This window comes from Bubalus kerabau, chromosome 14 (assembly GCF_029407905.1).
Source record: "Bubalus kerabau isolate K-KA32 ecotype Philippines breed swamp buffalo chromosome 14, PCC_UOA_SB_1v2, whole genome shotgun sequence".
NCBI classification, from domain to species: Eukaryota; Metazoa; Chordata; class Mammalia; order Artiodactyla; family Bovidae; genus Bubalus; species Bubalus kerabau.
This window is the reverse complement of record NC_073637.1, coordinates 39,243,403-39,266,671: the sequence shown is the minus strand read 5'-3', so window position 1 is coordinate 39,266,671 and position 23,269 is coordinate 39,243,403. Positions and strand designations below refer to the sequence as shown.

At 36.8% G+C, this 23,269-nt stretch overlaps 1 protein-coding gene across 4 annotated transcripts in view; it reads left to right on the top strand.

Annotated features, from left to right (window-relative positions):
* The window catches only part of UBE2W (ubiquitin conjugating enzyme E2 W), a 109,087-nt gene that overhangs the window by 49,223 nt on the left and 36,595 nt on the right, over window positions 1–23,269 (top strand). For 3 of the 4 annotated variants that reach the window (XM_055546285.1, XM_055546284.1, XM_055546283.1), the window contains exon 5: window positions 523–598. In XM_055546285.1, the coding sequence (XP_055402260.1) occupies window positions 523–598 (76 nt within the window). Of the gene's footprint in view, window positions 1–522; window positions 599–8,654; window positions 12,205–23,269 lie in introns of those variants that run through there. The other variant, XM_055546286.1, reaches the window with a different exon arrangement.

Here is a 23,269-nt window from a genome sequence, read left to right as displayed (position 1 = left end):
TATAGCAGAAATGCTAATGTATCTCTCCCTTCATTTCCTCTTACATACATTTTGGAAACTGAATCCTTTAGTTTCTCCTTAACTATACTTTTTTTACAGGAGAGCAATAATCCTTTGTTTATAAATTGCTAGAATTTCTTAGACAAAGCTAGTTAGGTAGACTTTTGTTTTGATTAGCTCATAAAATAATTATTAAATTATTTCTAGGGAGACAAGATAAATAAAACTAGAATTCTTTAGAACCTAATGCTGCCACTATGGTTGATTGTCGTTCTCTAGTAATCCCACTGGAAGCTAACCCAAATCACATATGCATATCTATTTTGAAAAAAAAAAAAAAAAAAACAATTTCAGTGTTTTAGAGGCTACATTTCCTGGAATATATTTTTTTTCAGTTGTGACATCAGCACTTATATCGTTTCTTATACATTCTATAATAATTTTGCCTAGAGGTTTTTAATAAAACTATCTCCTTATGTTTTCCTGTTTTGTAACTTATCTATTTAAACTTTTTCGTTTCAGAGACGACCACCAGATAATTCTTTTTATGTTCGAACATGTAACAAGAATCCAAAGAAAACAAAATGGTGGTATCATGGTAAGCAGTTTTATTTAGAATGATAATTTTTCAGTATTTATGTTTGAAAGATTATAAATCTGCTTGGGAAAAAGAAGGAATTATATAATGGATGTTGTGGATAAGTTAGACCAGATTTTTAATGGAGCACATAAAATCATGGCCATCATACAAGTAGAATCTAAAATTGCTTGAATATTCTGCCCTACTATTTTATTACAAAAAAGAAGTACTTAATAATAATAAATCAAATTAGAACTAGCCTATTTGGAAACCTGTTACTGGAGATAGAAGTTATGATGCCAGTGTACTCAGTTGTGGTACTGTTGTTAGCAGGTAGAATGTCACATTGTTAGAGATGGCCTATTAACTTAAAGAAAGCTCTTCCTAATCTAATAGTTATTCCTAAAAAAATCTGAGGTTCTACTGATTGTAGCTTTGTGAATACATTATTTTTAATATTTTAATTTCTGTTTTTGTTGGGTGATGGTCACTTAATAATTGAAGGCTGCTAGCACGTTTTCTAAACTGCTTCCTCAAAGAGGTGTTTGAAATTAAAAACAGAAAAGAAGAAACCATAAAATTATTATTTTGAAATATTATAAAAATATATATTCTTTACAAATTATTGCTTTAATGTGTAGTTCAGTAGAAATTCAGTTCAATGATAGAATGGGTGCTTTTAAGGTTTGGAAGAAAGATAAGAAAGCAGGTTTTTGTTTTTTTTTTTTAATTAAGATATTGAAGGAGGATAAGTCTACCAAACACCAAAAGATAATAGTGTAAGAACAGACATCAAAATAGAATTACTCTTTTCTAGGCCTTTTTGTATATAAGTTTTGAATATGTGATAAATAAATGTATCACAAACCAATGAGAAGGGAAAAATTATTTAGTAAGTAATCCTGTTAGAAAATTGGTATTTTGGGGAAAGAAGATTTTATCTTTTCATATAGAAAATATTTCCTTGGATTGAATTAATAAGCATTTTAAAAACTACATACAGTAGAAAAAGTATTTAAGTTGGGTATCAATTCTGGAGGAAGGAAGAAAGAACTTCTGAACTTAAAAGGAGTCACAGATTAAACATTTAGATATATGAAAATGTAAATCTCATATAAAAGCTTGGGGGAAAACCTCAAATCACAGTCAGTGTAAAGTCAAAAAATAAAATGTGGAAAACATAGCTTTGTAAAAATAAAGAGCATTTATAATTGCTACTCAAGAATAAATTAATTACAAGCATGGGCGAAAAAGTTCAACACAGTAAAATAATTAAATTTTAATATTTTGAAACTTATTGGCAGTTTTATAAAATGAGTGTGGTGTTGAAGGAGGAGGATAAAGAGCTTAATAAAACTTTGCTTATTTGCTGGTGGTATAGCAGTGGTAGTCGCTCAGTTGAGTCTGACTCTTGCAACTCCATAGACTGTAGCCTATCAGGCTCCTCTGTACGTGGAGTTCTCCAGGCAAGAACGCTGGAGTGGGTTGCCATTCCCTTCTCCAGGGGATCTTTCTGACCCAGGGATCAAACCTGGCTTTCCTGCATTGCAGGCAGATTCTTCACCATCTGAGCCACCAGGGAAGCCTGGTGGTATAGCAAGTTCAGTTCAGCTCAGTCGTGTCCGACTCTTTGAGACCCCATGGACTGTAGCACACCAGGCCTCCCTGTCCATCACCAACTCCTGGAGTTTAGTCAAACTCATGTCCATTGAGTCGGTGATGCCATCCAACCATCTCATCCTCTGTTGTCCCCTTCTCCTGCCTTCAATCTTTCCCAGCATCAGGGTCTTTTCAAATGAGTCAGTTCTTCACGTCACATGGCCAGATTATTGGAGTTTCAGCTTCAGCATCAGTCCTTCCAGTGAATATTCAGGACTGATTTCCTTTAGGATAGACTGGTTGGATCTCCTTGCAGTCCAAGGGACTCAAGAGTCTTCAACACCACAGCTCAAAACCATCAATTCTTCGGTGCTCAGCTTTCTTTATAGTCCAACTCTCACATCCGTACATGACTACTGGAAAAACCATAACCTTGACTAGACAGAGCTTTGTTGGTAAAATAAAGTCTTTGCTTTTTAATATGCTGGCTAGGTTGGTCATAACTTTTTCTCCAAGGAGCAAGCGTCTTTTAATTTCATGACTGCCCCCACCATCTTTAGTGATTTTGGAGCCCAAAAAATGAAGTCTGTCACTGTTTCCATTGTTTCCCCATCTGTTTGCCGTGAAGTGATGGAACCAGATGCCATGATCTTAGTTTTCTGAATGTTGAGTTTTAAGGCAACTTTTTCACTCTCCTCTTTGACTTTCATCAAGAGGCTCCTCTTCGCTTTCTGCCATAAGGGTGGTGTCATCTGCATATCTGAGGTAGCAAGTTAATCTTTTAAGAAAGCAACAGCTTCTCTTTCTTTCACATCCTCTTGTCTTTTAGGACTAAGCACTGAGTTGTCTCTTCCCTCTGTGCCTTTACAAAAAACCTTTTCCAAAAAAAACAAAAACAAAAACATTCCTTGAGTGTCACAGTCCCCTTTACCTTTCATAAGTTCTTTAAATTATCAGAGATTAAGTCAATCGATTAGGTTTCTCAATGTTGAGAAACCTAAACTACATCAAACATTTTTTAAAATGTCAAAGTTGGCAAGATAGTTGTCATTCTATTTCTGACCCAACCTCACTAATAATAGAAAAATTCCCCTATTATCTTTTCCACAGTATTTTTTTTTTCCTTTTTTTCCCCCCACAGTGTTTTAAAACCACTTTTAAGTTTTTGTTTTTGTTGTTAAGCTTGAGAAGAAATTGTCTTAGAGTGATGGAATTTAGAAAATACATATATTTTGAAAGTATAGTCCTCTTTGCCACTCTGTCCCACCCCATTGTTAGATAATATATTTCCATTTTCTTTTGTATTCCACAGGGAAATTTCAAAAAGATAATCATCTTTGAAGCTCTCTAATGCTGTCTTGTTATGTTGAAAGGACTTACAAGAAGGCCTTTACTTAAGAATACTTCTAGAATTTATTACTGCCTGCTTTTGAATAAGAAAACTTACATAATAAGTCAGGAAATATAATAATTCTTTAAAATATACTTCATAGATGTTGTTTTTCATAGTAGTTTTTATGTGTTACTTGAGAAATCTATTTTTATAACTGAAGTAGAAAAGTCTTAATTGTTTAAAGATGGATCATCCCCAAGTTAGCGAAGAATTTTTTTCTTTTAAAGGCTTTTTAAACTAAACCTCTTACTTAATGTAAAACAGTACAGAGTTTGTGTAGGAATTCATCTTTCCAATAAACAGATTGAAAGTATCCCTGCCCCCATACGAATTAGCCATTTTAAAAAGGCACCTGATTCTAATTCAACTAAACCATGACTTTCTTGGTCTTGTTTCTTGTTGCAGATACAGATACTTTCTTTCATTTACAGATAATCTTGTTTAAAACATCCTCAGTTTATTCTTTGGGCTTCCCAGTGGTAAAAAGTCCATCTGCCAGTGCAGGAAATGCATGAGACGTAGGTTCAATACTCGAGTTGGGAAGATTCCCTGGAGGAGAAAATGGCAACCCACTCCAGTATTCTTGCCTGCCAGTCCCTGGGGTCGCAAAGAGTCAGACACTGGAAGACACTCACCCCCACTCACCCTCGTCCACACCCCCATTCTTAGTTTTCTGCTCTTGGCTTGAATCTTGTATGCCTGGATCATTCGTCTCCTGCATTCTCCTTTAAGTGGATGGTTTTCCTCCATGAATGACTGTCATACGAAATCAATGAAGGGTAGTGTTCATTACACTTTAAGATGATGGAGCCCCCACCCTGTCACTCAGGTAGTTGAGTACAGGGACTCTTCCTTGAACTCTTCCTTCATCTTTCCATAGCTAAAGCATTTCACCTGTTTAGTTTCTGTTGTCTTCTACATTCCACGATAACAGTTACAAACAATATGAAAAATAGTTCACCTTGGTATAATAGTTGAATTTGGAAGAATCTTATCAAAAAAGGTAATCATACTCATTCATTAAGCACAACCACATCAGCTTTGTTTTGAAACTTTGGAAATTTCAGCTTACATTTTTGTGCTTAGCCGCTTTAGTTCCAAAAGATCTGTAATGGTTGTGTTCTCCTTAGAATGTGAGTTCCAAGAAATATGGGCTCTAGTTATTTTCTTATCATCACCTTAATTCTGAAAGGATTGCAAGGTCAGAGCAATGTCAAGATGTGACTTGCAATGGTAAACAAAAGATCAGAGACTAAACAAAGGCTTGCTTGGTGTTGGAAGAACTCACTGAAACATTTATCATTCTAGTTTCTAGAAACCACTCAGAATTGTAAGCCTCAGGTGTCAAACTCCACAGCCATTCTGTGTGGTGCTGACCAACATACTTGGGTCAGCATGGGCCAGGATGTTTGTCAGGTGTAATCAAAGAGGCAAGAGAGATTTGGGTTCAGATTAGTGACATCTGTGTACCTTAGAAGGAGCTTCCAGGATGTACAATGGACTCATTATTAATGAAAAACAACAAATCTGAAATTGAGTTGATCTCCTTTTGTTTAGATGAGAAGGACTCAGCTGACATACCACAATTGAGCTGCCCAATACCAGTGTTGAAAAGAAGCCCAGGTTTAAATTCGTAATCTTCCACATAATTAGGGCTCCTTGAAAATTAGGCCAGTCATCCTAGCCCACTGTTACTTTGTACACATCACACCTTATATTACACTTCTTTTGAGATTTTTCTCCAGCACGCCATAAGTTATTAAAGTATAAAAAGTCATTGGTGTGTGAATATATATTCTGTTTTGTTAATTACTTGAAGTTGACTATCAACCTGTTGCCCAGAACTCTTTCACTTTCTATTCACTAAGAAATTAAGGCCATACCTGCATTGGAATGTAAATATTCTGTGTTGCCAGTTAAGGTAGGGGTCCATATGCATTGAAAAATCAGTTGAGCTGAGAATAGGGTTAAAAAATTAAAGCAACCTAACCAAAATAGGTAATAAGACAACTCTTCTCAGCATGCAAAAGGACTGAGGAATTAATCTACAATTCAGATCTAGAATTTTCCTTAGAAAATAGATCTGTACCCAGTCTAGTGTACAGATTAATGATTGAACCTGAGTTCTGGATCATAAAGCAAATGTAATTGTTCTTGAAAAAGATAAAAAAAAAAACCTGTTTATGATATCATAAAAATAATTTCAGTGAGATAGCCAAGTAGAATCCATTGATAATACCTGTCTGTTTCCTGGGATCAATATTAAATATAAACGACTTAGTGTCATAAATGATCGCTTTTCACTGATGAGAGTGTAGATCTGTGGTTCCTGAAACATTTTCCTTAAGGTGATAGATAACTGAACAGTATAGTTTAAGATGACTATTGAGTATTGGCTCCAGAAAACTAGACTTATAAGAACTAAATTGACATAATGTTTAGATATTATGTCCAGTAGACTGATGAGATGGTAATTTGGGGAGGAGTAGAGGAATGTCTTTTTGTATAAAACTAGAGAGTACATTCTGGTTCCATTCAACTGGAACATTTCCTTTAGGACAGTAAGGATTATAAGGGGATAGGAAGGCAAAATTATCTCAGACTAGTATAACAATTCCTTTTCTCCTTGCTTAATATGTATCTGAAGGTTTACCTCTGTTAGTTGTGAACCTTTTTATTTGTACTACCTTTTAGTGTTATACAACCACTTTCTAAATTCCTGAGTCCAAACTTTCACTCAGTTTAATTCTTTGCCCTTTATTTTCTGTGGGATAGCAGTTCTGTGATCTACTGTGTAATCTTTCTTGAATCAGTTCATCAGAGGAAAACTTTTAATTCCCTAAACTGTTGAGACACAAACTTAACTGTAAAGATCTATTTTTGTTTTTCTTGGAGGTGGAATCCCACTTCATATCTACTGACCTCTTACTCTGTTCCTTTACTTCTTGTCTTCTGTCCGTGGGAATATTCAGGGAGGTGATTTCCAATAAAATGTGATAGTTTTTATACTTTGGGGAAAATTAAGTGATCTTCTAATGTAGTTCTCTCATTCATAATTTCCAGAGACCCAGTGAAGTTAGCCATGGTAGGTGTCACCTCTTAAGAACTGCTAATTTGTATATTATATTTGAGGGTATAATTTTAGTAGGGTCTTCTCTAGTTCCAGAAAAAGTTTAAGTGGTTTATGATAAGATTTTTTTTTAGGCCATAATTTTGCCACAAATATTGTAGCCAAGAGGTTAAACATAATTGTGTTCTTTCACCACCTTTTATAGACCTATACTTGTCTTGACCCAAGATAGGTTAACTCTAACAACTTTTTTTGGGGGGGGAAGCCAAAACTAGGAAACTATTCCCTCTGTTAACAAATGAATTTTTTCCTTCTTAGTGATTCTCTTATTTAGGGAAAAGGTGGACATGGGTTTGGGTCATTACCTGTCTCCATATTGAACTTTTACTTATAGATTCCTTATTAGCCATATAACCATCATGAATATATAAAGTTTTAGTCTATGGGTCCAGCTAAAGTTCCTCCCCAGTAGTTTGACATCCTAGGTAGATTTTAGTGGCATCTCTTAGCTTAGCGATTTAAATGTGATTAGTATAGTACTTTGGAGAAGGAAATGGCAACCCACTCCAGTGTTCTTGCCTGGAAAATCCCAGGGATGGGGGAGCCTGGTGGGCTGCCGTCTATGGGGTCGCACGGAGTCAGACATGACTAAAGTGACTCAGCAGCAGCAGTTTTAGTACTAATTTCAAGAACTCTAGTGTTATAAAATATTCTACTGGAGAAGTGAGGTTTTAAGAAACCTCCTCATATTCTGAAGCTTGTTCTGATCCATGACAAACATATCTTCTTTATTTCAAGATGCGCAGTCATTTAAGGAACAGATATGTATATATATATTGGCTATTCTATGCGGCATGCCGGATTTTAGTTCACTGACCAGGGATCAAACCTGCATCCCTTGAATTGGGAACACAGAATCTTAAACACTGGACCACCAAGGAAGTCCCATAAGACATACACTTTAATGTGGCAGAGGCTGTAAACTATTTACTTGATCTCTTCTTAAAGATGTTATTTATTTATTTAAAGGATTCTAATGACTTAGATACAGCTTATTTTTAAAATTTAGTCTATTTCACCATTTATATTAATTACCCTTAAGGTATAGGATTGTGAAATGTTTCACTAATTTGCCCAGCATAGAAGTCAGATTTACTGCTTTTTAGTTCTCATTGTGTCTTTATGAGCAATATATCAATCCTAATAGGGGGTGGTTTGTGTAAAACATTTTGGCCAGTTTTTCAGAATTTTCTCCTTGAGAGCTTTCACAACTTTGAGTAAGTTGCCACTGGTCTTAAATCTTTCTAAAGGTACTTCATAAATAATAACTAATCCTTACAATCCTTCAAATATGTTTTGTGAGGTAAGTGTTGTGAAATAAGTGATGAACCCACCAGAATTTATGTTACATAAATGTGTTGAAGCTATCAGAATGTGTCACTAAATCTTTGGGATTTTTAAAAATGACCTCCTTTTCATATATATATATATATATACTCTTCCTGAAAATTTATTTTCTGAAGAGAAGTTAATAACATTTACTGTTGATTGAGTTAGAGATTATTCCTCATTTGTGAAGTTACTTCCTTCAGACACGACTTGTATTAGTCTTTGTTAAGCAGTGTGACAGTGTTGGTTGTGAGTTTACTTGCCGTCTCATTATAGTTCTAAATTGTTACCTGTAAAAAAATTCTCTGATGACTGGTAATCATTAATAGGTGCTAACACATATCAATTTATTATTTTAAATAGAATTTAACATACTGATAATAATATAATTTTAAAATTTGTGCAAACTACCACTTCTCTGAAAACCTAGGGTTTGATTTGTTTGTAAATATATATACTTGAACACAAAATGGACTCATTTGCAGGGGATCCAGGGAGATGAGTCAGAAACGTAAACCATGTTCTTCTTGCTACTTGAAATTTTTGCTGTATTAGACTGACTTGTAACTTTTACTTATGCATGCTTGACTGTTTTAATTATCTTTTTTCTCCTTTTCTTAAAGATGATACTTGTTGATGCCACTGTTCTCATCCTCCTAGCAGAAGATAGTCCTACTGAGAAAATGAGCACTTTGATCATTCAGTCTTTGAACTTTAACCTTTGACTGGAAGTGACCTATAGGCAATGAAGACTGCTTCCTTTGACTGCATTTTTACTCGTGTGCATTCGGGGCGCATGTTGATCGCTGGTTGAGTCCAGGCAACTGACATGCTTTGATTAGTCATACAGTATTAATGCAGGTGTCAGGAAATGTCAAATATAATTCCATTTTTTATTTTTATTTTTTTAAGCTTTTGAAAAGTTCCAGGTCCTCATGTATTATTGTGCAATAACAATGACTTCCTTGGCGGTTTTGCGACGTTCATTGCCGGCAATGGACGTTGTAACAGGAAAAAATTTCACCCTTCTGCCACTCAATGATTAATGCGTGATAGGGCCTATGACATGAACTTAACGGTTAGAGTGGGATTATAAATAAAGTGAGGGATCCAACATTACTCTGAAAGTCACCCCAACTGCTCATATTTGGATTCTATGCACTGTGAACCTAAGGTTAACAGCATGACTTAACATGCGTCTTTAAAGGACTGTAATGAAAGATCATTGCGTATTTATTGAATTGTTTATATCTGCTGTCAAATTGTTTTGACATGGACGGTTTTCAAGTAACATTGGCAGAGAGGTACAATATGTTATCCCTATGGTGAAAATAAATTCGTTTGTTGTACATAGTTCCTCAATCTCTGAAGTAAAGGTATGAGTAATATAGGGTATAAGTGGTTTAATCAAGGCTTTATTTTGGAAGTAAGAAAAATGGCAGTGATTATTAAACTGCTATAGTCCATAATTGGGGCTTATTGTTTATACATTATCAATTTTTTCCAAATAGATGACACTCTGTTACTTCCTGCTAGCCATCAGCATGAGCCCTACTGCCTAAACACTATTTCATTTATTTATGTTTGGAAAAATCCATAAACATTTTTGTTTGCAATTTTGTTTCTTTTGTTATGTTCGAAGTCAAGTTTGAATGTTATGATACTTTTAATTGAAAAACTTTTGTCAAGTTTTTTCTTGTAAATTTTCTTTACTTGTAAGTATCATCTTGTCCTATCCTGTACCCTAAAATAAGAAATACATTTTTGACAGAGGCTTAATGTTTTAACAAAAGAGTGTGGACATTTTTATTTTAAAATTTAGGCAAAAGTACACTATAGAACAGTATGTTTGCTTATTTGTCTCACACAACCATACAGGTTTTTTTTTCTAGAGGGATTTGTTTGTTTTGTTCTGTTTTGTTGTTATTTAAGACTTCACTTACAGGTAGACAACATTTTTCTATAGAAAAAAAATTGTTTGAAAGGTCCAACTCTCAGTACCATGTAAGTTAATGATACTGCAACTAGGTTCTCTTTTTAAAAAGCAATTAATGTATTTTATAAATTACCTTTTCGCATATGCAAAATCTGTTTCTACTACAATGTTATTTTTACTAATGCCTGTTGTTGCACTCTATGACATATCCTACAGTGAATATATGAATCAATTTGGGCTTAAAAATGAAAGCCAGTTGGCTGAAAGGTTTGAAATATGTACCCCAGCAAAACCATCCAATCAATAATTGGCAGATAATATTTTAAAAATTGTTTTTAATCTCTGTATAGATGAAATTTTGTAGGTTTGTACATGTTGTTAATTAAGGGCATATAATTTTACACTCTAAAAGTATAATTGTTGAACTCAGGGGTGGGTAGACTTCAAAAATACGTCTGCTGTAGAAATTAACTTGAAAAAAAATTTTGAACTATGGCCAGCCACCAAATTGTGGACACTGTTTATACTGCTAGTTATTAATAGCAACTACCACTGTTCAAAATTAAAAACATTTTTGTTCTGTCTTGCCTAGATGTACGTAAGTTCTCTCAGCAATCTCTTATCAGTCCTATTAGTTGGCCAGTTTAGCTAAGACAAAAAAAATGTTTTTTGGAATGCTTTGAACTGCTCTTAGTTTTTAACTGCTTTTTAATATGAAAATTGCAGCTGTAAATGATGTATTTTTCATATTTTACATAACTGCTCTAAACTACTGATTCACTTGGTCATTTTCCCGGGTGGGGGTGGGGGAAATCTCTCTCCATACTGCTGGTCCTCTTACTAAAATCCTTTTATAAGGAAATGACCTGTGGCATTTATTCACCAAAGGAATTAATATACCAGGTCAAAGGATAACATTGCTATCATATAGATTAATAGGTCATATATAGTCTCAATTGAATTTTTTAATATGAATAATAATATTTTAACATACCTCTCTCTCTACATAGAGATACCATAAAATAAATTAAGATGACGAAAAGGAAAGTAGAGGAGAACCAAATAACTCTGGTACATTTTATGGTTTAAGGGAAAGAAGACGGGACGAAATATTCTAAAACATAGATGCACCAACCATTCAGAATTTGCAGTCTGATAACACCTGCGTTACTTCCTTGAACTTTAGGAATCACTGAAAACTCATGTGCACTTAGATTTAGTTAATTTTAAATATGTTACATTATTAAAAGACGTAAAGATGTTTACCTAAGTCACTGCTCAAGAAGGGGCAATTACCGACTTTGTAATAATAAAAAGAATATTTCTCTGTAATACGTTGTTGAATAACAACCAGAATACCAAGCAAGTGTGTACATAGGAACATGCTACTTCCCTCTTGCCCGCATTCCCTCTGTGAGGCACTGTCTGCTGTAGAGCTCTACAGAATTAGACCTTCAGATTTAGACAGCATGGACTCTCTTCCTTTTTATTTATTTATTTATTTATTTTAAGGCCATTTTTCTGGTTTGCCAAATTCTATTAAGGCATTGATACATTGAGTTCCTTATTTTGCATGCTTAGATCACAAACTTGGTGCCCTTTCAAAAAAAAAAAAAAGTCAAGTAGGTAATTAATGCCATAGATTTTAAAGAGAGAAATGGTTTTCAGTTTTTTAAGATAAATTTTTAAAAACAAATTTTATGGCAGTTCTCTTAAGGAATTTAAATTCCTCCTTTTTAGCCAGCAGGGAAATAAGACTTTTTTTTTAATCCCTGGAAGAAAATGCTAAAAATAGCTTTTATATACAGTTCATCTGGAGAAAGATCTTGATCTTTATTGTTTTGACTAGGTATATAAATATTTGGTACAAAGTAATGAGAATAGTTAAGCTACTTTTTTCCCTTTTGAAATTTTAACTATATGCAAAAACATATATCATTAGATTCCTGTGGTGGATAATAATTTCTTCAGATTCTAAAACAGGTATCTAGTGACTGCTTAATTGTTCCCAGGTTGCATCAAAGATAAATTGAAATGAGTAATGATATGAAAATGGTATGTAACCACATATTACTTGTTTCTGGTAATCAAGTCTTATTTTTTAAAAAGCCTATTGTTTTTGAGAATTGAGACATTTAAAACTTGTTAAAGCTTCTTCCTAAAAATAGAAGAGAAGAGGAGGTACTGTGTGTTTAAAAAAAAATTTTTTTTTTAATAAAGAATTCGGTGTCACTAGTTCTCAGCCTTTATGGTTACTGCTGCTTGTATTTCTCCATCTCACTTTTATTTAGTTTTTTGTACATATTTTAGCTGAATGCATAAGGTTTGTAACTTATATATGCACGTTTATTTTCAGAAAGAGCTGAGGCTTGACTGAATGTCCCTTTGAGGATTCTTTGCTACCAAAAGCCAGCTGCTGCACTATTCTTTTATGCTGATACCTTTGCATAATTAAGGTCTGTGAAGAAGGTGTCTTTAATCCGCACCTCCTGGCTCTAGTCCTCTTTGCAGTCTTTGTTTTTATTCCTCCTTTATTTTTCTACCTTCTCATCTCACAGGTATCAGTGGATCAGTCTTCAGTGCCCCTCTGACCACTCAGTTTTTCTCCCCTCTTCCCTCCCTTCTTTCTTCCCTTCCCCTTTACTCCCCCTCTCCCATTCTTGAGAATAGGAAATCCAGAGCGTTATTAAAATTATATCCAAAAAAAGTTTTAATAAAAAGACTCCATCCTACAAAAATTTCTGATAAATAACTTTAGTCCATCAGTAGATGGCTAAACTTGTTGAATAATTGCTTGATAAATACGCTGTCAGTTAGCGCTAATTTAGTTCTTAAATACTGATATTGAGGGAATTTTGTTTACTTTCTGGATGTGACTCTCTCAAAGCCTTTTTTTTTTTTATATGAACCATTTTTAAAGTCTGTTTTGAATTGGTTACAATACTGCTTCTGTTTTATGTTTTTTAATTTTTTTTGGCCCTGAGGCATGTGAGATCTTAGTTCCCCAACCAGGGATCGAACTCACACCACCTACATTAGAAGGTAAAGTCTTAAGCACTGAAACACCAGGGAAGTCCCTCAAAGACTAATTATTGCCCTAATGAATTAAATTACTTATTTTGATGAACATGTTTTTCCTTTTAAGTTTTTAACATTTAATGATTAAATGTTAATCATTTTTGAGACTTGGATGGAACTATTTTTTAAAAATAATTTGTGGGAGATTTTTATCTTCTCAGCAGAATTTAAAGACAGACTTATATACACCCTTATCACTAAGGTCCATGGAATCTAAATTTGTACTTCAAACTTAGATCTCTGTCCTTCAAGTTGAAGTTCTAGTTCTGACTATGCTCCTGATAATTTAGATTTTTTTTAAAAAATTTCATTCTCTAATGGTAGTATTGCAACTTTTATTTGGGGTTGAATCTCAAAAATTATTACATGAATATCTTTTTTATAAAAAAATTTTTGTTAGTAAAACAGTGTGATATCTGAAGCTATTTTGACTATGTGGCAGGAATGTCTGAATAGACGTCAGTACATCCTCACGTACCAGAACTCGAATTTGCAAGTTCAGTGCAGTTTATTGGAGAAAGGAGAAGCAGTTCTTGTTCTGTTTCTTGGTATACACATCAGCAGGGGTTTTGAGAAAACTGCTCCTACAATAATTCTCAGAGCTGTTTTCTCAAAAGCAAAAGTGTGGTTTCAAAACTCACAGGGCTTTGGCTTGTCAGGTGTGACTTGTCAGATTTCATGGCACATCAAATAATTGAAGAATCCTGCCTCTCTAATTAAAAACCTGAAACAGGGCAAATAAAGAATTTGGTAGATTGTTTCAGATACCTAGAAGTGCAAGTCTCTTCATAGTTAACCACAGATTGTTTACATAATGCAAATTGTTTGTCAGGCTCAAGGTAACACAGTTATTTGAATAGATTATTAGGTCAGTTATCTAGTAGCCAAGAGTTAGATGCATGTTCAGGTTATAATGAATTTTTTATTTTTAGTTGGTACCATTTTTCTCTTAATATTCAGAAATACAAATTGTGCATTTTATTAATAGGAATGAAAGCTCATGCTGGAAGATTTGCATAGGGTGGATGTATATATTTTATAAAATCAAGTTGTAAAATATGTAAAGCTACTGCTTTTTAAATAGAATATAAATGTTGACAGATAAATCTATATATTATATATTTTTAAATACATGTATGAAACTTTTGTTAGTTGAATATAAACTACATTGTGTGCTTTATGGAACTCAGTAACTTTTAATAATAAAGCAGTTGTCATTGATTTCTTTTTTTGTAGACTTCAATGCTAAATTGGATAGATATTAAAACTTTTTGTAGTTTATAATAATGTGAAAAATTACATAGTAGTTCCCCTTTGCAAAAGACTGTGATCTTTAAAAGATTATGGAGATAGTAATGTGTCCATTTCCAAAATGAATACAACAGAATGAAGATAGTCACTAAAGCACTTTGTTTATTTAAAGATCATCTTTGCTTATTAGTGTAGCCTAGTATATTTTAGTGATTCTTCATGCTTCAATTAATTAAGTCCTGGTTAAAGACTGGGCATTTTCAGAAAAGATGGAAATTGAGACCAGACTTCGAGTTAATCATGAGTCTGGTGCTCCTGAACTTCAGGCTGGACATGCTGTAATGAACTTGCAGATACTTTACCAAGTGTACAGACAGATCAACTAACTTACATAACTGAGGGGCTCCTGAAGCTCTGAGAAGAAAGAAATGAGCAGAAGGGAATATCTCCACATCTCAGATATTCCTGGCAGGAAGAAATTCAGTGTGCCCTGCTGCTAGTCTTTTCTTTTCACAGGAGATCTGCTTGCCCAGGAACACCATGCTCCTCCACTGGGTCAGCCAGGCTACCATAAAGCTCTTTTATCTCTGCAAGCTGTTTCTACAGCCCTAAACCAACTAGATGAGTAGCTGATTAGATAAATGCAAGGTTTATCTTTGTACTTTGATGGCCCTCTCTCCCTCTTTTATAATCCTTAAAATAATTTCTACCTCTCACAGAAGGGATGACTTTTCTCCACTGGTTTAAGCTATGTGGATAAGTGGTCTTACTGAAATCCTCCCTATATTCCATAGTACTTTTCACACTGAGGTAACACATGGCAAAATTAAACATTAACTGAATAAAAGTGTCAAATAAGGAAAGCTGAAATAAGGCAGAAAATACCTTTAATACATGTACTTGACCTTCAAGTGCTTAATGTAGGTAAATACGTGTAATCATACAAGATGCCAATATGGATGATTGTCCTACAGCAGAGGTATCCAGCTTAACATTAAAAATCTCTTTTATCTCTACTTTCAACCTCCCAAATTCTGTTTCTCTTTTCTGTTATAGTTAATTGCATTCCTATCCAACCTAATTATACAAATGAAGAATCTAGCACTATTTACCAGTCCTCTCTGACATTTTTCATCAAGTCCTGCTGAGCCTGTCTTTTTAAACCATCTCTGGTATTTCCTCCTTTTCTCCAGTCCCTTTGTTATGACTTTTCATTGCCTGGCCCTGTGTTCTCAGGCTGCTCTTCAGCCCCCTGCATACCTTGTTCCATAGATAACAGCAAAACAGACTACTGTGTTCTTTAATGTTCTTCCCTGTTGCTGGAATGTTCATTATCTCCTTTTCTACTTGCAAGGTCCACTACAAATGTAGTTAAAAGGTTATCATCTTTGTCCTTCCCTTTTAGAAGGCTGTCCCACCAGCCTTCTGTCCTGAACGCTTTCCACTGGGACGATGTCTCACTTGTGTTTGTGTACCCAGCACTGTGGCACACGGTACCTATCACAAAAGCTTTTAATAAATGTTAGTTGAATTAACCTGATTGTACTTGTATTTTTATCCCAGCTTTTTGAAGGAAACCTAGGCACTAGCAATTTTTGAACAAATCTAAAGCAAACCACCATCTGTGTGAAATGTTAGAACACCCTACCTTTCCTGTCCCAGAGAGTTTGAAAAAATTTGCTTTAATCATGAGTCATTCTTAATTGGCTTTGTTTGTAAATGCCTTATCTTTGAGGTAAATTGCTTGAATATGTTCACAAATTAAGAATATGGTTATTTTAAACAATATATCTGCGGAACTCTGAGATCATAAAAATAAGCCTAACAGTCGTTAAGGTTAAGAATGGGCATTAAGCAAATACTTAGTGATGACCTATCCTATATCAAGAAAGGTGGCAGGTAAGAAAAAGTATATATCTTCCAAGGGCCAATAATAAGGAAGATAGATAATACAAAAGTGCTGAATGTGAAGGGGCACAGATAAATGGTATGCATGCATGTGTGTGCTCAGTCTTCTGTGACTCTGCAACCCCATGGACTGTAGCCCACCAGGCTCCTCTGTCCATGGGATTTCCCAGGCAAGAATACTGGAGTGAGTTGCCATCTCCTTCTCCAGGGGATCTTTCTGACCCAGGGGTCAAACCTGCATCTCCTGCATTGGCACACTGATTCTTTACCACTGAGCCATCTGGGCCCACAGATAAATGGTAGTTTCTGACAATCAGAGGAACAAGTTATGTCATAGCTTGAAAAATACAAACTTTATGGATGAACTCTAGGCAAGTATAAAGGTTTCAAGTACAGAAGCTCTAGGACAGGACTTGTCTGAAAGTCAACCCAAAGGATGGTGTGGCTGGTTCAGAGACGGGAGCAGAAGCCAAAAACCAAATGATGTAGGACTTCATGAATCAGGGTAAGACTAAAATTAATTTTTCATGGCTTCCACTAAACAGATGGGCCTAGCAGGCAAAGTTGCCATTGTTCTCAGGGCATTTGCCAGTTAGGAGGAAATTAGGAAACTGAGCCCCTGTTTGGGCAACATCATAGGGATGTTTGCCTAGCAAAGTCCAGAACATCCCCAAATGGGTCTAAGCTACTCTCCCAACATCCCACCCATCAAAACTAACATAAAGCCAGAGCCCAGTAGAACTCCACTCCCAGAGGAAGGATCATTTGGGAAAACAACCCTGATTCAAACTTGCACCCTGGAGTGGTTTGGGGAATGTCAGACTGTGGATGTATATTAAGATGAAGTCCCTGACTGGCTGTGTCCTCCCGAGGAGATCAAAAGCAATTGAAAGTTTCTCTCTGAAGAAAGCCTCAAGTTATTCCTGGATAACTTGAGTGATTCATTTCAATTCAGTGATCTGTACACAAAGATTACCTGGGAAACAAGATACCAGGGTAAAAAAGCAGAAAAAATAGACCTAGAAAGCATTGAAAGTGTGGGGTGGGGAGTGACACCGTCTGATATGGTTTACTGCTCTACACACCACCCCATGTTGCTAGCTTCTCAAGAACAAGAACCTGTCTTGTTCAACTTTATGCACATTCAAATATTGAGTCTGTGCTGGGTCCCCAGGAGGTTATGATCTGGCAGGGAGGGGAGGACAGGGGTGTCATAGGGTAATAATAGGATGCAGAGTGAGCATCAAAGCAGGCCCAATCATAAAATAGTTAACTAATAACCTACTCAACCAGTCCCTCCTAAAGGAAATCAATCCTGAATATTCATTGGAAGGACTGTTGCTGAATCTCCAATACTGTAGCCACTTGATGCAAAGAACCGACTCATTGGAAAAGACCCTAATGCCAGGAAAGATTGAAGGCAGGAGGAGAAGTGGGTGACAGGATGAGATAGTTGGATGGCATCACCGACTCAATGGACATGGGTTTGAGCAAGCTCCAGGAGTTGGTGATGGACAGGGAAGCTTGGCATGCTGCAGTCCATGGGGTCGCAAAGAGTTGGACACGACTTAGCAACTGAACAGCAAGAACTACTGTGTAACACAGGGAACACTACTCAAATGACTTACACAGGAAAGACTCTGAAAGAGTAGATATATGTGTATAATTGATTCACTTTGCTGTGAAACATCAGAAACTAATATGACACTGTAAGTCCAACTATACTCCCCAAAATAATTTTTTTTTAAAGGAATAATCAAAGCTAAGGGAGTCTGGAAAGAATTCCAGGGGAGCTGAAGAGTATTTGCATCTGAGATAAAGCATACAGCAAATACAAAAACCAAGGGTGAGAGGGAACTGTGCAGCATGAAATTTGAATGAGGGAAAATAACGAGATAAAACTAAAGCTAGAACATGAAAGACCAGGTTATAGAGTTTTGATTTTATCTTATGGGCAGTAGTGACTGACAATCAGATTTGCATTTCAGAAAAGTTACCTTGGCCGTGGGTTGGAAGGGTTACAACAGGAGGCTTAATTGTAACGCAGACAGCAGATGACCCTGATGTGAATTGATTATAAAGTATTGGCATAAATATATACATCGATGGAACACAACAGAGAGTCCAAAGGTAATTTTCAAAAGAAATGCCATGGTACTTCTAGGGGGAAAGGTTAATCTATTCAACACGTGGTACTAGTGCATTTGAAGAATCCTACCTCACACCATATACAAACATTAATCCCAAATGAATCGTACACCTAAATTAAGAGTAAAAACTGAAATTTCTTTAAGAAACTGAGAAAATCTGAGATCTTGAATTTGGCAAAGACTTCTTAACTATGACACAAATTATCAAAAGCAATTGGTTAAAAAAAGATGCTCAATGTTGCTTATTATCAGATGAAAATCAAAACTCAAGATTGATCACCCCACTGTAGTCAGAATGGCCATCAGAAAGTCTACAAGTAAAGGCTGGAGAGGGTGTGGAGAAAATGGAGCCCTCCTACACTGTTGATAGGAATGTAAATTGGTGCAGCCACTTTGGAGAACTGTGTGGGGGATCCTTAGAAATTTAGAACTGCCATACGATCCAGGGCATGTATCCAGAGAAAACTCTTAATTCGATGGGATAATATGCATCCCAGTGTTCATAGCAGCACTGTTTGCATTGGCCAAGACATGGAAGCAACCTAGGTGTTCATGGACTGATAGAGATGATGTTAGATATATATATATATATATATACACACACACACATACATACAGATACATGCTGCTGCTGCTGCTAAGTCGCTTCAGTCATGTCCGACTGTGCGACCCCATAGATGGCAGCCCACCAGGCTCCCCTGTCCCTGGGATTCTCCAGGCAAGAACACTGGAGTGGGTTGCCATTTCCTTCTCCAGTGCGTGGACTGCAGCCTATCAGGGACTTTCCAGGCAAGAGTACTGGAGTGGGTTGCCATCACCTTATCCAATATATATACATACATATATATATATGTGTGTATACACACACATAATAGGGTGTTAACCATAAAAAAGGATGTAATAATGCCATTAGCAGCAACATGGATGGACCTTGGGATTATCATAGTAAGCCAGTCAGTCAGTTCAGATGCTCAGTTGTGACCGACTCTTCGCAACCCCGTGAATCGCAGCACGCCAGGCCTCCCTGTCCATCACCAACTCCCGGAGTTCACTCAGACTCACGTCCATCGAGTCAGTGATGCCATCCAGCCATCTCATCTTCTGTCGTCCCCTTCTCCTGCCCCCAGTCCCTCCCAGCATCAGAGTCTTTTCCAATGAGTCAACTCTTCGCATGAGGTGGCCAAAGTACTGGAGTTTCAGCTTTAGCCTCATTCCTTCCAAAGAAATCCCAGGGCTGATCTCCTTCAGAATGGACTGGTCGGATCTCCTTGCAGTCCAAGGGACTCTCAAGAGTCTTCTCCAACACCACAGTTCAAAAGCATCTATTCTTCGGCGCTCAGCATTCTTCACAGTCCAACTCTCGCATCCATACATGACCACAGGAAAAACCATAGCCTTGACTAGACGGACCTTTGTTGGCAAAGTAATCTCTGCTTTTCAATATAAGTCAGAGAAAAATATATGATGGCACTTGTATTTAAAATATGATACAAATGGACTTATTTTCAAAATAGAAACAGACTCACTCAGACACAGAGAAGGCAATGGCAATCCACTCCAGTACTCTTGCCTGGAGAATCCCAGGGATGGGGGAGCCTGGGAGGGTGCCATCTGTGGGGTCGCACAGTCGGACACAACTAAAGCGACTTAGCAACAACGGCACAGACAGACCTAGAAAACAAACTTATGATTACCAAAGGGGAAAGGAGTTGGGGGTGGGATGATGCATGGATAAAGGAGATGTGGTGTATGTATATATAGACATATATATGTACACATGTATTACACACAATGAGATACCACTGCCATAAAAAGATGGAAGTTTGCCATTTACAACATGGATTGACTTGAAGGGTTTATGTGTAGTGAAATGGGTCAAAGGAAGGCAGGTGCTGTGTGTTGTCGTATGTAGAATCCGAAGAATGACATAAAGTAGTGAATATAACAGAAAGGAGTGGACTCGCAGATACAGAGAACAAACTCCGTTACCCGTGGGGAGAGGGAAGAGGAAGGGGGACAAGATGTGGATAGGGGATTAAGAGATGCAAACTACTATGTATAAAATATGCTACAAATTGTATAGCACAGGGGATATAGCCAATATTTTTAATAACTATAAATGGAGTATGAGCTTTAAAAACTGAATTATTGTTTTGTATACCTGAAACTTACATGCTGTTGGTAAATCAGCTAAACTTCAATTAAAAAAAAATAAACCAGGGATTTCTGGGGCAGTTCAGTGGTGAGGACTGTGTGCTTCCACTTAAGGAAGCATGGGTTCAAGCCCTGGTTGGGGAACAAAGATCCTGCATAACATGCGGCCAAAAAAGAAATCAGATACCTGTTTGCTGGAGAATATAGAGTGGTGAGAACAGGTGTGAATAAACTTATGGAGGTGATGAATATGTTCTTTTTCTTATCTTGATTTCACAGATGTGCATATGTGTGTGTGTATATATATATATGTATACACGCCTATATATAAACTCATTACATTGTACATTTTAAATATTTGTAGTTTATTGAACACCTTACCTCGATTAAACAGAATTAGTAAGCTTTCGGTAATAAAAGACTAAGAATGATAATGGTCTGAAATAGGTATGAGAACATGAACAAATTTAACTGTCATCAACTTGCTCAAAATCACAGCTTAAAAGTGATGGAGCTGGAATTTAAATCTGAATCTGACACCACTCCCTGCCACCAGAGGAGGAAATGGCAACTCATTCCAATATTCTTGCCTGGAGAATGCCATGGACAGAGGAGTCTGGTGGGCTACAGTCCATGGGGTCGCGAAAGAGTCAGACACAACTCAGCAACTAAACAACAATAACAACCAGAATTGATCTCACTACTTCAAATAAGAGAATGGAATTTACTCTACGGTTTAGGTCAAAGATTTTTCAAGCTGTTTCTCACAGCTCTAGGAATTCCTTGGAATTAACCTCAGGGAAATATTTGAATATGTTTCACATTGATGGTCTGCCTATGTTTGCATTAGGAGAAAGGGTTTGCTGTTTAGAACAAGTTTGAGAAGCCCTGGTTTAGTTAGACACTCCTTTTAATAATACCTGTGGTTGAATTAACTTTTTCTGGCAGCCACATCACACTTGATTTTGATTGGTAAAGCTATATTTTTCATGTTGCTTATTATCTGTGTAGGGTTTCTTTTTTCCCCCTTAATTTTATTGTTTTGTCCCCAGTAAAGTACATTACTTATTTGAGTAAGCTTTCACCTGGTTTGGGCTTCCCTGGTAGCACAGTGGTTAAGCATCCACCTGCCAATGCAGGAGACACAGGTTCAATCTCTGGGTTGGGAAGATCCCCTGGAGAAGGAAATGACAACCCACTCCAGTTTTCTTGCCTGGAAAATCCCATGGACAGAGGAGCCGGGTGGTCTACAGCCCACGGGGTCAAAAAGTTGTTTAGCAACTAAACAACAACAACAAAGTGTGTTACTTATTCATGTCTTTTCACCTTGTTTAGTCCTGCTGTGTGTTTTTTTGTTTGTTTGTTGAGCCTTCTGTTTTTTTGTTTGCTTTTTTCCCGTCTTGTACCATATTCTCTCTCCTTCCTTTTCAATATCACCTCAGAGCCTCTGTTCTACATCTTTCCCATGTTTAAAACAAGCAAAGGACAGCAGGCTACAGTATCTGTAGCCCAGTGTGTTATTTAAACTACTAATAGTTTTCTGTCACACATTAAACTAGCACCTCTCAGGCCATATTTCTGTATAGTTTTATCAAAGAAAGGAGATGCTGATTTTCTGGTGCAACTTGTTTTTGGTGAGCTTCTGCTGGTTTCAAATGGTCATTCCTTTGGTTTCTATTTGAATAAGTAAATTCTGTGTATTGTTATGTAATTTCTAATCTGCTGAAATGTACATTTTCCACTCTAAAAATATCTCAGAGTGACCAAACAGTGATGGTGTCAGTGAGGGCGCACCGCTCCCATCTCCCTTCCTGAAGTAACTTGCTGGTCAGCTGCAGACAGTGTACTTAGCTGGTACCTACCCCTAACTGAAGCCCTTCAGGGATAATCTGCCTTGGTTTTAGAACCAAAGTCACCCTTTTTTCAAGCGTACATGCATGCTAAATCACTTCAGTCATGTCTGACTCTTTGCAACCCTATGGATTCCAGGCAGGAATACTGGAGTGGGTTGCCATGCTCTCCTCCAGGGGATCTTCCCCACCCAAGGATCGAACTCTTGTCTCTTACATCTCCTGCATTGGCAAATGGGTTCTTTACCACTAGTATCAACTGGGAAGCCCCTTTCCCAACTATCTCCCAGCCAATAACTAAGCTTGTGGAGGCCTGGCCCCTTCAGCCCAATGTGGGACCTTCTCCAAACAGGTAATACTTGCTCTAGATCTTCCCTTTAGGGGAGATCTGCATCTGCATCTCTCCATACCCAAATTTGCTATCTCCCCTTGTTCCCTTCACAGGTTTCATATCTGCATCATAGTTTGGTTTTCCCAGCCGCATCCGACTTTTGTCTTACACAAACTACACAACAAACCTCTCATGCTCCTAAATCAGTGTCTGCTTCCTCAACAACCCGAATCAACACAGTTGGCACTGGGTGTTGTCAAAAAGATGATAAGATGGAGTTTTGAGACCTCACCACTCACTGTCACCCTGACAGTGAGGTGATGACTTGGAATAATGTTCCATTGGAGACCATCTTGGACAGTACAATGGTTCGTGCCTTTGGACACTATGAGAGAACAATGAAATTGGCTGGCTTGTTAATTTTGTTGACCACTGATGGCCTGTTTGGGCCTCTATAGCTAAATCCCGTTGATGAGTGGCCGAAACAACAGGAAATGATTTTTCACAGTGTTGGAGACTGGGAACTCCAAGATCAAGGTGTTGGCAAAGTATCTGAAGCCTCTTCTGATAGGCAGCTGCC